The sequence below is a fragment of the Podarcis liolepis genome, assembly GCF_965112155.1.
Source record: "Podarcis liolepis genome assembly, chromosome: 13".
NCBI classification, from domain to species: domain Eukaryota; kingdom Metazoa; phylum Chordata; class Lepidosauria; order Squamata; family Lacertidae; genus Podarcis; species Podarcis liolepis.
The window spans coordinates 38,423,631-38,438,830 of record NC_139573.1 but is presented as its reverse complement, the minus strand read 5'-3'; the positions used below and the strand labels follow the sequence as shown (position 1 = coordinate 38,438,830).

General features: G+C 47.6%; 1 protein-coding gene across 3 annotated transcripts in view; it reads right to left on the bottom strand.

Annotated features, from left to right (window-relative positions):
* Positions 1–15,200, bottom strand: part of TRPM4 (transient receptor potential cation channel subfamily M member 4) — a 46,969-nt gene that overhangs the window by 7,263 nt on the left and 24,506 nt on the right. For all 3 annotated transcript variants that reach the window (XM_083469479.1, XM_083469480.1, XM_083469478.1), the window contains exons 11-21: positions 13,608–13,946; positions 11,740–11,868; positions 10,655–10,784; positions 9,637–9,782; positions 9,038–9,150; positions 8,120–8,203; positions 5,860–6,216; positions 3,653–3,785; positions 2,289–2,463; positions 1,597–1,765; positions 195–376 (exon numbers count right to left, since the gene is read on the bottom strand). In XM_083469479.1, coding sequence (XP_083325605.1) covers positions 195–376; positions 1,597–1,765; positions 2,289–2,463; positions 3,653–3,785; positions 5,860–6,216; positions 8,120–8,203; positions 9,038–9,150; positions 9,637–9,782; positions 10,655–10,784; positions 11,740–11,868; positions 13,608–13,946 — 1,957 coding nt within the window. The remainder of the gene's footprint in view (positions 1–194; positions 377–1,596; positions 1,766–2,288; positions 2,464–3,652; positions 3,786–5,859; positions 6,217–8,119; positions 8,204–9,037; positions 9,151–9,636; positions 9,783–10,654; positions 10,785–11,739; positions 11,869–13,607; positions 13,947–15,200) is intronic.

The following is a 15,200-nucleotide window of genomic DNA, read 5'->3' as shown; positions in this document are numbered from 1 at the left end:
ATAATAGGCTTAAGCAGCTGAGGCTTTTTAGCCAGCGGCATGAACGTGGCGTGGTTTTTGTGGGAGTGCAAAAGACACACACCAGAAGGTGTGAGAGTGGGAACAAGGGAAAGGGAAGCTGTGCGCTCTTCGATTCCGGACAAGAATGTCCCTTCTACCTTCCCCATTCCCCTGCCTCCCATCCCAGCACTCACAGAAGTGTTTCCCCTTTGCTGACTGCACTTTACGGACGTGTCGCTTGAAGAAGAGGTGCAGGTGGCTGATCAGGATGAATGGCGGGGCCAGGGCAGGGCGGCTGTGATACTCCAGGATCAGGTTGTAGCGCTGGGATTTCCAATAAATGTCGCTGTTGCCTTGCACTTTGGAGAATGTGTAGCTGTTGTCGAGGGGGGCAGGGTGCAGGAGGGATAGAAATATCATAGGTGAAATTGTAACCCACAAACAGACAAACCTCAGCTTCCCCCTGCCTGAAATCCAGTAGAGGAGGCAATGTTGGACTGGATGGACCACTAATCTGACTTGGGATAAAGGCATTTCCCCAATATCCGCCGCTTATTGAAATACAGTGGTGCCCCGCAAGACGAATGCCTCGCAAGACGGAAAACTCGCTAGACGAAAGAGTTTTCCGTTTTGGAGGTGCTTCGCAAAACGAATCTCCTATGGGCTTGCTTCGCAAGACAAAAATGTCTTGCGAGTTCCTGCGGGGTTTTTTTCTTTTCACCCCCCCTTTTTCGAAGCCGCTAAGCCGCTTATCAGCTGATCCGATAAGCCGCTAAAAGCCGCTAATAGCGCTAATCCGTCAATGGGCTTGCTTCGCAAGACGAAAAAACCACTAGACGAAGAGAATCACAGAACGGATTCTTTTCGTCTTGCGAGGCACCACTGTACTTTATTGTCACTTGTACAACTTGTATGCAGTGAGATTACACAAGCACCCCCCACTCAGCTCTCTTAGTCTTAATTCCCCTCGTTTACTGACGCACACCCACCAAACCCAAAAGTCAGTTGCCCTGTTGTTATCTTTTCATTCAGCAGCCTAACAGCCCATGGAAAGAAGCTGTTCTTTACCCTGTTGGTGCGACTAATCATGTTTCTATATCTTCTGCCTGAGGGCAGGAGATACTGAAAGTGCTGGCCAGGGTGTGAATCATCCCTGAGATTCTCCTCCTCACTCTCCTGAGGCAACATTCTTCCGCTATTCTTCCACTATTTCATCCAGCGGATTTCCGGAACAGCCCATAATATCTTGTGCTGTATTCACCACCCTCTGTAGGCACTTCCTATCAGATGATGTCAAACCAGCGTACCACACCGTGATGCAGTATGAAAGGACACTTTCTATTGTTGACCGGTAGAAGGAGATCATCAGATGTTGATTGACATTGTTCTTCCGCAATACTCTGAGGAGATGGAGTCTCTGTTGGGCTTTCTTAACCACCTGGGTTGCATTTATTTTCCAAGTAAGGTCTTTACTGAGAGAAACCCCTAGGAATATGCTTATGCATATTTCGTATTTGAGGGGATTCGCTTTTGAACCTCGTCTGCCCGCTCTGTATGCGCCGATTCACAACAGGTGCCGGCGACCGCGGTAGGTACCTGAACATAGCGATGAGCAAGTTGAGAAGCAGAATATTGGCTACCAGCAGGAAGATCACGAGGAGAATGAGCACCAGCCAATTGGCATAGGTGTTGGTGCAAGGCTCCGCGTTTTCCATCAAGATGGCCAAGGGATCGTAGGTGCAGTTTGACGCTCTGATCAGGCTAGCTGGAGATGGAAGGGAAGAACGAGGTGGGAGTTCCTTATAGAGCACAGCTCTCTGCAGCCCCTAAAAGCAGGGGCATAGTGTGGGGAGGGCAAGGGGGGGGGGTTAATTGTCCAAGCACTCTTAAAGCTCATTGTCCAAGCACTCTTTTTTTCTGTGCAGCCTGCGCTTTCCCTGCAAACGCCTACTCTTTGCAGCTGAATCAGAACAAATGACAAGGTGCGGGAGACCCAAATTGCTGTTCCGATTTAGCTTTAAAGAGCATGTTTTCTTGGAGAAAGCAGCGGGGCAAATAAGGAAAAAGCTCTTGGATACAGAGCTTGGACTTGCGCCTAGAAAGCATGGAACGAAAAGTGAATCTGGATGAGCCCAAAGCCTCGGCAGTCGTAGGGAAAAGCTCTCGGACTCCTTGATTATTTTGGTTGCGCCCTCCTGTGTTTACTCTATTGCTTCCCTATCCCTTCTGAGTTGGCAAAGGTGGGGTGCCGGTCTAGAATGGAAGCAAGAACCCCCTAGGACACCCACCGTCAATCTCATCCAGGGGGATCTGCCCAAAGATTTGCAAGTAAGGACGGTAGAAGACACGGCGGAAGATCCAGGGGAGACGTCGGTCGTGGGGGAGAAGCAGCCCCTCGGTGGTGACCCCGTAGGCCACTAGCCACACGGCAAGGAAGAACAGGAAGAGGAAGACATCCTTCATCTAAAGAGAGACGATAGGGAGAGCAAAAATTACCCTTTTGACAGAAGAGATGAAAGAAATGAGGGGGTTGGTTAAAATAAAATCTGCTAACTCGAATCAAGTTTAATTTCTCATCTATATTTTGCAATGCACTCTGTTAATCAAAGGAAACCGATGTGCCTGCGTGGTGAAGTGTACAGGGAAAAGGAAGCTGCCGGGGGAAGCAACCTTTGCAACACACAAATGTGCGTAAAACAAAACGCATCTCCAAAGAACCTCAGATTTATCTCTCTTGCTCCTCCTTTCAACTTTCTCGTCCTTTGCACACTCGCTGCCTTTTGCCTATTACATTCACAGCTAAGCCCAGAATCCTTTGCACATTTATCTGCGTTGCATCTGAATCAGGGCTGGATTTAGGTTTGATGAGGCCCCAAACTACTGAAGGTAATGGGGCCCTTTATATGTCCAGCTGTTCTTTGCCAACAACAAATTGCTGCTGTTTTTGTGTGTTGAATATATGCTATATGGTAATTTACGGACCTAATAGGTATTAATAGGACGCGGGTGGCACTGTGGGTTAAAGCACAGAGCCTAGGACTTGCTGATCAGAAGGTCGGCGGTTCGAATCCCCGCGACGGGGTGAGCTCCCGTTGCTCGGTCCCTGCTCCTGCCAACCTAGCAGTTCGAAAGCACGTCAAAGTGCAAGTAGATAAATAGGTACCACTCCGGCGGGAAGGTAAACGGCGTTTCTGTGCGCTGCTCTGGTTCACCAGAAGTGGCTTAGTCATGCTGGCCACATGATCCGGAAGCTGTACTCCGGCTCCCTTGGCCAATAAAGCGAGATGAGCGCTGCAACCCCAGAGTCGGTCATGACTGGACCTAATGGTCAGGGGTCCCTTTACCTTTACCTTTGCCTAAAGCTATTTGCACATAACAAATAGGAGCCTACACAACACAAAACACTGTTGCTGTATGTAGGTTTTATTTTATTTGTTTCTTATCTTATATTTTGGAAATGTACACCCAGGTTTCTTTTCCTTTAAATTTTTTGGGGGCCCCCAAGAGAGTGGGGCCGTAAGCTATAGCTTGTTTAGTTTATGCATAAATCCAGCACTGATCCTCATATCCCAACTTGGGGCAGCTGCTCTTGCACACTTGAAAGACCTGCTGTTTGCAACATCTCACACAAATCGCACATGCGTCTGCTCACCATCTTGCCGACGATGATCATCTTGGGCCCTAGCTGCTTGTTGACAGCAAAGATGTGGATGAGACGAAGGGTGAATACCATGAAGTCCAGGCAGAGAATGGTGCGTCCAGATTCAAATGACCTTGGAAACAGCCTGAGAGACATACAGTGGGGTAAGAAACTGATGAAAAGAATGTTTCCTTCTCGGCAGACAATCCCTTTTCCCTTCGCCAGAGCCAGTCAATTCCCAACCTCACAATCGGTGATGTAGAAGTGGTAGAACCATATGGCCAGTTGCCCCAGGTGCAATTGGGGGGGACGGGACACAAAATTTCAAAAGGAAAAAAATCCACTATCTGCCCTTTGCAGAAACAACTGAAAATATTATTGTTCTGACAGGCATTCTCGGCTGGATAAATGAGTCTTCATGGCAAGCGTCTACTTTGTATAGTTTTTGCATTGCTTTAAATATGTTTGGAGTTTTTAGGGTTTTTAATGGTTGTTATTATTATTATATTATTTTATTTTGACAAAGTACATAAATAAAAATCAAAATGTGCACCCCATCACCAAGACCATTCCATTGTAATTATCCAACTTCCCTAAAGTTTCAACACCTCTTGCGATGGATTGACCCCCTTTCTGTTCTAACAGTACAACTTATACAAACATCTTCCATATCTCCTCAGAATCGTTTCTCCTGCATATCTCCCCGTCTTACCTTAATGGCACATGTTCATTTATCATTAATAGCTATATCCCACACTTCTTTATACCATTCTTCCATTTTATATTCTGCTTGCCCCGTTCCACTTCCTACCTATCATAATTCGTACAGCTGTCAATAAATCTGTGAGCAAGCCCTTCCTAGCCTGCGAACCTTCCACCCCATCGTAAATTGATAATAATGCTACCTCTGGACTTTCGGTCAGCTTTAACCCAGTGATTTCTGTTATCTCCTTAAACATCCTTTGCCAGAAAAATTGTACATATTTACACCCCCACGGTTTTTAATGATCTTCAGTACAAACCGCCTTGAGACGGTTGTTTAGAAGTCGATTAACAGAATGTATAAAAAGGTTTACTCTACCTGATTATTTTGTGGATAGGCTACAATAAAATATAACAGTCTTAGCAGAAATTGGTACTCATACAGCTGATGTGCAGGGCGAATGGAAGGAATATTATTGCAAGTATAAATATGTGGGAAGTCAGCTTTTAAATTTATATTCCATTTGTATTAATTTGGCAACAATTTGTTAAAAGTTACGGAAAATCAATAAAAATAATTGGCAAGCCAAAAAGAGAGAAGGCAATGAATAAACCAATTGTGATGAAGATGTTGATGATCATCATCATTTCTGTTTAATTCTAGGAGTATTGGGGAATGATATATAATGAATAGAAAAATATGTTTGAAAGCACCTTCCACCCAAAAACGGAGTCCTTTTTATTGGGAATAATTCAGAAGGAAATTCCCAGGTGTCAAAAAAGACTGTTTATGTATGTTACTACTGTGGTCTGTGTTTTGTTAGCCCCAAAGTGGAAAACGAGCGAGGTCCCAACCAAAGAAGAATGGCAACTTAAACTGATGGAATACACACAGCTTGCAGATTTAACATATAGAATAAGAGAAAAAAGAAGAAAGTACGTTTAAAGAAGACTGGAAAATGTTTACTGAATATATGGGTGAAAATTGTGTTCATTATTTAAAAACGCTGGTAGCATTAACATTAAGATAAATTCAGCAGTGTAAATAAGTTTAGATGGATGTAACAATGGATTACTGATTGGATTAGTTCATGTAAAATATGAGGAGATGTATGGCATGCAAAATGAACCACGGGTAGAAAAGAAGGGAAGTCATTGATTTAAGGTTGTTTAAATGAATACAGTCGTACCTTGGAAGCTGAATGGAAGCCGTTCTGGAAGTCTCTTCGACTGCCCAAATGTTCGGTAACCAAGCCGCGGCGTCCGATTGGCTGCAGGAAGCTCCTGCAGCCAATAGGAAGCCACGGAAGCTGCGTTGGACATTTGGGTTCCAAAAGAACATTTGCAAACCGGAACATTCACTTCCGGGTTTGTGGCGTTCGGGAGCCAAAACGTTTGACTCGCAAGGCGTTCGTTAACCAAGGTACGACTGTATTTTGAAATGTAAATTAGAAAATTTAATTTAAAAATTATGTGTATATATAATAATTTCTGCCCAGTGCAGAAATTCCTCTGACCTGCAGACGAGCCCCAGCATGAAGAGTAACAGAGCCGTGATGTCGAGCTGGTTCCAAGTGTCCTGGAAGTATCGCCGTACCCTCAGCGGCAGGGGGAGCGAGCCCACAAAACAGCCTTGGCGCACCTCCTCGCAGACCAGCGTGAAGACCCAGATGTACAAAGCGATCTCTGTGCCGGAAGGGCCTTTGGGAGGCGGGGGGTCGAAATCCAGAAGCAAGACGTAGGAGAAGAGGAAGAGGAAGAGCAGGTACATCACGACGTTGCCCAGGAAGGCCGTCACCGGAGCCACCCAGAACTGACGCCACCGTCGTAGCCAGGAGGGGCGAGTGGAAAGAGGGAAGGGAGGATCGGGATTGCTAGGAGAGGGCAAGGAGTGGAAAGGACGAGAAGAGGTAATGAGTGGGACAGAATCGAATTAGGGCTGCCACCCAAATCCAGTGGTTCTCAAACTTAATCCGTTCTGGGAGCCTGTCTGACTCCCTCAAGCGCATAGCTGTCAACATTTCCCTTTTTTAAAGGGAGATTCCCTTATTCCGAATAGGATTCCTTGCAAGAAAAGGGAAAAGTTGACAGCTGTGCTCAAGCGGAAGCCACATCGGACATTCGGTTTCTGAAAAACATTCACAAACCAGAACACTTACTTCTGGGCTTGTGGCGTTTGTTCGGCAACTAAGCCGTTTGGGAACCAAGGTTTGACTGCAAAGGAATCTTAGTTGATTCACCATATGGGTTCTGGTCAACTAATCTATCAATTAAGCTTGCAGATGGAAAAAACCCTACTATTACTACTACTACTACTACCACCACTAATGATTATAATAATTTTATTATTTATACCCCGCCCATCTGGTTGGGTTTCCCCTAGCCACTAATCTTGAAATGAGAAGCAATAAAAAACATACTGCTTTTATTATATGCACCTATGTCCCATATGTGAAGCCATGTTCAGGTTCAATAATTCAAAGTCGTCTTATGTCACTTTTAACAGTCATGGCAGCCCCCCAAAGGACTGTGCTGGGAACTGTAGTTCTGTGGGCAGTCTCCAATTAGCACTCGTAACGAACTACAATTCCCAGGATTCTTTGAGGAAAGCCATGGCAGTTAACGTTGGTATAGAAGTGCTTTAAATGTAGAGTACAGATGTGATTCCTTCCTCTGCTTGAGAAACTGAGAAAGCCTCTTAAGGTGGTGTTTACCACCTGCAGTTTTTATGTGTACCTCTTTTACACACGCTCACATATGCGCGCGCACACACACACACACACACACACACACACACACACACAACATCCACATTGCCTAATTCAGCAAGCTAGGTACAGTCAAACCTCGGTTTTCAAACATCTCGGCTGCCGAATGATTTGGAAGCCGAACGCCAAAAACACAGAAATGAATGCTTCCGTTTATGAATGCACCTCAAACTGCTTCCGAGGCGTGTTTTAATTTTTACCCTTTGGCTTTGCAGACAGCCCTTTGATCTTCAGTTTTCGAACATTTTGGAAGTCGAATGGACTTCCGGATTACGTTTGAAAACCGAGGTTCCACTGTAATATATTTTAAACTGATTATGGTGTAGTGGTTAAGAGCGGTGGACTCGTAATCTGGTGAACCAGGTTCGCGTCTCCGCTCCTCCACATGCAGCTGCTGGGTGACCTTGGGCCAGTCACACTTCTCTGAAGTCTCTCAGCCCCACTCACCTCACAGAGTGTTTGTTGTGGGGGAGGAAGGGAAAGGAGAATGTTAGCCACTTTGAGACTCCTTAAGGGGAGTGAAAGGCGGGATATCAAATCCAAACTCTTCTTCTTCTTCTAACCAATTCATATATTCACCCTTGCACCCCAATCTGGAATGTCTCTCCTTCTGACCCTTTCTTCAGGAACAGAGAGATAAAAGCTTCTATCCTTCTGGCATGCCTGCAGCTGTGATTAAAAGCCCCGGGTCAGTGTGTGCTAAAAAGCAATAATAATTTTAAAATGCACCAGGCCCCAGAGAAATCCTTTGGCTATGGAAGACTATGCTGGACACTCAAAGAGGGGACCTGGAATATCGCTAAATCAGAGATGGGGAACCCTCTTAACATCCCTGACCACGGATGGTGCTGGCAGGGCCTGAGGAAACCTATAGACCAATAGCATATGGAGGGCCGCAGGTTATGCAAGGAATCCAGCCTTCAGGCTCCTTTGTGGCAGCAGCGCTGAAAGTTAGGGTCTCCCCTCCCCGCTCCCCACACCTTCCCAAGGACATGACCGTTCCCCCTACTCAAACAGCATGTCTCCGATGGTACTTTTCACATCCGTGTCAAGGCTGTCCACCTCAGCTTGGCGCAGGTCCTCATCCATGGCTCTGTCGAAAGAGGAAGCCACACTCAGGTTCGGAGCAAGCAGGGTTGGCATCAAGGCATGGTCCTGACTTCTGCCTGAATCCAAGTCTGCGGCTCCCAGAGAAGCGAGGCCTTCTAGGGCGTTAATGCTGTGAGCTCCTCCATCGTAGGCTCACGTTGTATATATAGTGGTGCCCCTGCTTGCGAACGGGATCCGTTCCGGAGGCCCGTTCACAACATGAGCAGAAAGCAACCCGTGTCTGTGCGTGCCACGATTCGCCGCTTCTGCGCATGACGTCATTTTGAGCGTCTGCGCATGTGTGAGCGGCGAAACCCGGAAGTAACCCTTTCCGGTACTTCCGGGTCGCCGTGGGACGCAACCTGACAAGATTTAAGCTGAAGCAAACGTAACAAGAGGTATGACTGTATGTGTAAATAAACCATGTACAGTGGTACCTTGGGTTACATACGCTTCAGGTTACATACACTTCAGGTTACAGACTCTGCTAACCCAGAAATAGTGCTTCAGGTTAAGAACTTTGCTTCAGGATGAGAACAGAAATCATGCTCTGGCGGCACAGCAGCAGCAGGAGGCCCCATTAGCTAAAGTGCTGCTTCAGGTTAAGAACAGTTTCAGGTTAAGAACGGACCTCCGGAATGAATTAAGTACTTAACCCGAGGTACCACTGTATCATAAAGACACCACAGTCTCTGCTGTCCCTCATTCCAGAGGAAACCGAGCCCTGAGTAATAGCCTGGAACCCCGAGAATCTCGCACTGCTCAATGATTGGGGTGGCCTGCAACAATCACAACAATCTTTTGGCAACCATTTTAGTTTCAGACAGAGTTCACCCACCTGTACTTGATGAGGTCGGTAAAGATGAGAGGGGGGCAGAAGAAAGTCAGGAGGAGCTTCCAGACAGCGGTGCCTCGGTCCATCTCTCCCCACCAATTCTGGGTGAGCAGGGACTGCGGGAAGAGCACGGAAGAGAATTAGCAGGGATTGGGACCCCTCAACCTCCCAAGCCCTAACAATGCGGGGCCAGTTTACCTACGAGATCATCGTACCCCACATGGGCCCACTCGGCTTTGACTGGCAGAACTGACACAGCTACAGGTGCCACAAAACACCTGTTCCGCATTTGTAAGGACCCGACACAGCTTTCCGCACTATAGGGGTTGCTGTTGGTCCTGCTAAACCAGGCATAGGCAAACTCGGCCCTTCAGATGTTTTGGGACTATAATTCCCATCATCCCTGACCACTGGTCCTGTTAGCTGGGGATCATGGGAGTTGTAGTCCCAAAACATCCGGAGGGCCAAGTTTGCCTAGGCCTGTGCTAAACGTTAGCTGCTTCACAAAACTCTTAAATGGAAAGAAGATTCAGCAGCGTGGTAGCAGACGCTCAAGCAAGAAGCATCCTTGCAGTGATCCAGTGTGCTGGACACAACCATACCTGCACACCATCATGTGCAAAAAAGAGGCGGGCGTCAGCCTGGTGAGCGAGCTGGAGGACAGTGGCTCCTCCCCAGAGTTCGGAGCGGCGCACCAGCAGTTTGTAGGCCCGGGGCTCCCCATTTCGGTAACATTCCCCAAATACACCTGGAGTTGGAATGGGGGTGGGGGTGAGAGAGAAGAAATTGAGGAGGAGATGCTTACTTACAATGTCAAGGAATTTCCAACACATCCCACAAACTGCGCTCATTTATAATGGCCATTATTGTTGCAGTAGACTTAACACTGGGATAGGTAAAGGGACCCCTGACCATTAGGTCCAGTCGTGACCGACTCTGGGGTTGCGGTGCTCATCTCGCTTTATTGGCCATGGGAGCCGGCGTACAGCTTCCAGCATGACTAAGCCGCTTCTGGCGAACCAGAGCAGTGCACGGAAACGCCGTTTACCTTCCCGCCGGAGTGGTACCTATTTATCTACTTGCACTCTGACGTGCTTTCGAACTGCTAGGTTGGCAGGAGCAGGGACCGAGCAACGGGAGCTCACTCCGTCGCGGGGATTTGAACCACCGACCTTCTGATCGGCAAGTCCTAGGCTCTGTGGTTTAATCCACAGTGCCACCCGTGTCCTATTAATACCTATTAGGTCCGTAAATTACCATATAGGATATATTCAACACAAAAAACAGCAGCAATTTGTTGTTGACAAAGGACAGCTGGACATATAAAGGGCCCTATTACCTTCAGTACAACTACAACTCCCATCAGCCACAGCTAGCATGGTAAATGGCAAGGGATGATGGGAGCTGCAGTTCATCAGTACCTGGAGGGCGACGGGTTCCTTGGTTTGAAACAGGGAGCGACCTAAACACTCTTTAGAAATCAAGTTTCCCTAGAGTCAGAACCGGAAAGAATTGAGGCAGCTTCTCAGTTGTTGACTGCAAACAGCTAGCCTTCCCTTCCTGACCGTTCCTCTCAGGTCCCTCTTTCCCACCCCAGCCTCCATGTCCTCATGTCCGCACCAATGGCCAAATTCTCAAAGCGCATGGCGAGGTCCTTCATGGCTGCCTCTTCCTCAGCCTCCTGCTCCAGGTGCGAAAGCTCTCGGAGAATCCGTGCTGCTGCCAAAGCCCCAGCCACAGCGTCGGGGGCCTAAGGGGGAGAAGAAAGGGTGGCCATCAATGGAGACAGAGGCAAGGAAACAGCCCTCCAAAAAAGCTACAGGCAGCTGAGAGCCAGGAGGGGGAAATACTCTCATCGTATCCAGATGTGGCAAAAGCACTGCCTGGTTGCCCTGCATTTCCAGCTGGTTCCTTCTTATTTCAACTCTGGCTCCTTGGTTTCTCCCATTATGGACCCCATACAGGAGCCTATCTCTTCGTTTGTTAGCTCTGTCACATTATAATACAATAATAAAAATGATATTTTTTATTTATTTATACTCCACCCATCTGGTTGGGTTTCCCCAGCTACTCTGGGTGGCTCCCAACAGAATATTAAAGGTAAAGGGACCCCTGACCATTAGGTCCAGTCGTGGCCAACTCTGGGGTTGCAGCGCTCATCTCGCTTTATTGGCCGAGGGAGCCGGCGTACAGCTTCCGGGTCATGTGGCCAGCACGACTAAGCCGCTTCTGGCGAACCAGAGCAGCGCACGGAAACGCCGTTTACATTCCCGCCAGAGTGGTACCTATTTATCTACTTGCACTTTGATGGGCTTTCGAACTGCTAAGTGGGCAGGAGCTGGGACCAAGCAACAGGAGCTCACCCCGTTGCGAGGATTCGAACCGCCGACCTTCTGTTCGGCAAGTCCTAGGCTCTGTGGTTTAGACCACAGCGCCACCTGTGTCCCTCAACAGAATATTATAAACATGATAAAACATTAAAAACTTCCCTAAACAGGGCTGTCTTCAGATGTCTTCTAAAAGTCAGATAGTTGTTTATTTCCTTGATATCTGGTGGGAGGGAGTTCCACAAGGCGGGCGCCACCACCGAGAAGGCCCTCTGACTGGCTCCCTGTACCTTCACTTCTCGCAGTGAGGGAACCGCCCGAAGGCCCTCAGAGCTGGACCTTAGTGTTAACTATATTAATAACAGTCATCATACACACCATTTCCCAGAAATACATGGCCATCTCTCTGCGGTTCAGCAACACAGCCCATATGAAGAGGTCAGTCCAAGGGTTTGGTGAAAGCTTGGAGCGGTACATGGGGTCTCCGTTGAGTAATGATCCTTTGCTCTTGGGAAAGGAGAGAGAGGCACAATTAGCAATAGACAGAAATGGCTCACACTTAGCTTAGCTCTTCAGTTGATATTGAACAGCTGCCCAGAATCTATCACCCCCCAACTTTAGCCTCAGCCACTTCCCAAAATTTTACCAAGGACACGAAAATCCGGAACAAATTATTTTGGTGACCAGGTGCACATTGCCTTAATGCATACACTTTGCTTCTGGTAAATGAGATACTTACTGTAGCCGCTAGAGGGCTGTGAAAATTTGTGTCCCATGCTTTTTAGACTCATCTACCCATGTCTTATCTAAAACCAAAGGGGTGTATTAGTTGCCAGATGTGAACTCCCCCCCCCCACTCTCCTACCCCACTACAGAGACTCTCAGGGCCAGAAAATGGGGGAAACCACTGCCTGGAGTGAGGGATAGTTAGCAGAGACAAAAAAGGCCAGAGTTTCAGGAAGGTGGGGCAGAATTGCAGGGGGCGATGAGGTAAGCGAACAGAAAAAAGTGTCCCCTTTGCAAGCTGGAAGGTGGGGGCAGCGAACGAGGCAGACAGTTCGTTTTATGCTGCAGAGATGGTCAGACATTATGCCCGGGGTCTCTTGGAATCTGAGGGTGCAGCAATGGAAGGAACGGAACTCTCTTGGGTCGTGAATGCTGTGGACTCTCTCCATCTCAGCTCAGGTTGTATATATGTGTAAATAAACTACACATCATAAAGATAATAGGGTTGCCACCTATCCTGTATGAAACAGGATTGTCCTGCATTTCAGTGTAAAATGCTACGTCCTGTATGGATACAGTTCTCTCTCTCTCTCTCTCTCTCTCTCTCTCTCTCTCTCTCTCTCTCTCTCTCTCTCTACACTACACTACCAGTGTGGTGTAGTGGTTAAGAGTGGTGGACTTATAATCCGGTGAACCAGGTTCGCGTCTCCACTCCTCCACATGCAGCTGCTGGGTGACCTTGGGCCAGTCACACTTCTCTGAAGTCTCTCATCCCCACTCACCTCACAGAGTGTTTGTTGTGGGGGAGGAAGGGAAAGGAGAATGTTAGCTGCTTTGAGACTCCTTAGGGTAGTGATAAAGCGGGATATCAAATCCAAACTCTTCTTCACTTCTTCTTCTCTCTCTCTCTCTCTCTCTCTCTCTCTCTCTCTCGTGTGTGTGTGTGTGTGTGTGTGTGTGTGTGTGTGTGTGTGTGTTCCAAGTTAGGGATCCTCTCCAAATACATATGCTTGAAAGGGGTTGTGAAAAATAATGTATTTAAGCTCTGGATAGCCAAGAACAGATTTACAAATTCGTGTGTGTGTGTGTGTGTGTGTGTGTGTGTGAGAGAGAGAGAGAGAGAGAGAGAGAGAGAGAGAGAAATTCAAGAGGGATATTCTGTTAGGCTGCAATAGATTGTAATGGATTGCTTTGAAGTCACTTCAGCACAAGATGGGGAAAAAACCACAAAAACCCCAACCCTGTCCTGCCTTATATTTTGCCAGAACAAAGGTGGCAACCCTAAAAAATCCCACACTCTCCACTGTGCCTCTTGGTTTCAAAAGGAACGGCAGACCCTGATAAGCGCACCTGGCAACCTGGAGACTGGGATGGCATGTATCAGTATATTAAGGGGAAACATGCATAAAATGCACACATTAGGAAAAACAGCATTCAAATATATATATATCAGTTTGCAAAACGTGCACATTAGAAGGGGCACTTCACTGCAAGATGAGCCTTCGACCTGGTTCACCTACCCCTGTCGTTCTGGCAGGGTGCAATCCGTCATAAAAGGGAGCACAGACATCCCCCAGCAGGTCATGGAGGATGTGAGCCACCTGGGGCAGCTGGCACTCAGGCAGGGACCGATCCAGCAGCAAGTATTCAGCAGGTGAGGCGGGCTCAGGGCCTGCGACTTGGCGCCGCTCCAGCAGCTGATGCAGAAGCGTGCCGCTCGGGGTCCCCGCGTAGAGCTGCTCCAGCTTCCCCCACGTCAGGAACTGCCCAATGTCCAGTCCGTTCTCCACAAAGAGGCGCACCAGGGCGGGACGGTCGCCCACCAGAGCGTCGTGCATCGGGTCCATCAGAAGGCTAGGCTGCAGAAGGGAGAAGGGATGGCGGTAAAAGGGGATGCGAGGATAAACCTCATGAGAATAACTGATGGGAGACTCCTGTTGGTCATGTGCAACCTGCTATACACACACACACACACACACACACACACACACACACACACACGTACCTCTGGTTACAAACTTAATTCATTCCAGAGGTCCATTCTTAACCTGAAGTACCACTTTAGCTAATGGGGCCTCCCGCTGCCGCCGGCGTGCAATTTCTGTTCTCATTCTGAGGTAAAGTTCTTAACCTGAGGTACTACTTCCGGGTTACCAGAGTCTGTAAGCTGAAGCGCTTGTAACTCAAGGTACCACTGTGTGTGTGTGTGTGTGTATGAATATCTCTTGCACATTGCTATTTGCCTTTAAAGGTAAAGGTAAAGGACCCTGACAGTTAAGTCCAGTCGCGAACGACTCTGGGGTTGCAGTGCTCATCTTCCTTTACTGGCCGAGGGAGCTGGCATTTGTCCGCAGACAGTTTTTCCAGGTCATGTGGCCAGCACATCTAAGCCGCTTTCTGGTGAAACCAGAGCAGGGCACGGAAATGCCATTTACCTTCCCGCCGGAGCGGTACCTATTTATCTACTTGCACTTTGACGTGCTTTCAAACTGCTAGGTTGGCAGGAGCAGGGACCGAGCAACAGGAGCTCATCCCGTTGTGGGGCTTCAAACCACCAACCTTCTGATCTGCTAGCCCTAGGCTCAGTGGTTTAGACCACAGCCCCACCCGCGTCCTTTACCTTTACATTTTACACAGCATAATTCACAATGTATTGCCAGGTCAAAAATTACGCAACCAGATATCATGATATGGACTTCAAACTGGTTTTGGATGATATAATTGTTATAGGAACTCTAGGGTCTTATATATAAAAAATAAATGTTCATAAATGTACAATGCAAACACATACATAAGAATATAAACTACGTGTCTGAAATAGTACAGGAGAGCAATCCTGAAGCCATTTTGACTTTCCCAAATTGACCTCAAATGTTTCTCTGCAAGGAGGAAGGAAATGAGAAAAGCTTTCTAATTGTCTTTTTGACTGTAGGGGCTTACACCTCCCTGTAAATACAGTCTGGCAAGTGTCTATTAAGCTGAGCACACTATCAATACCCCTAAGAGATTCAGGTACTACCGCATTTTTTGCTCTATAAGACTCACTTTTTCCCTCCTAAAAAGTAAGGGGAAACGTGTGTCTGTCTTATGGAGCGAATGCAGGCTGTGCAGCT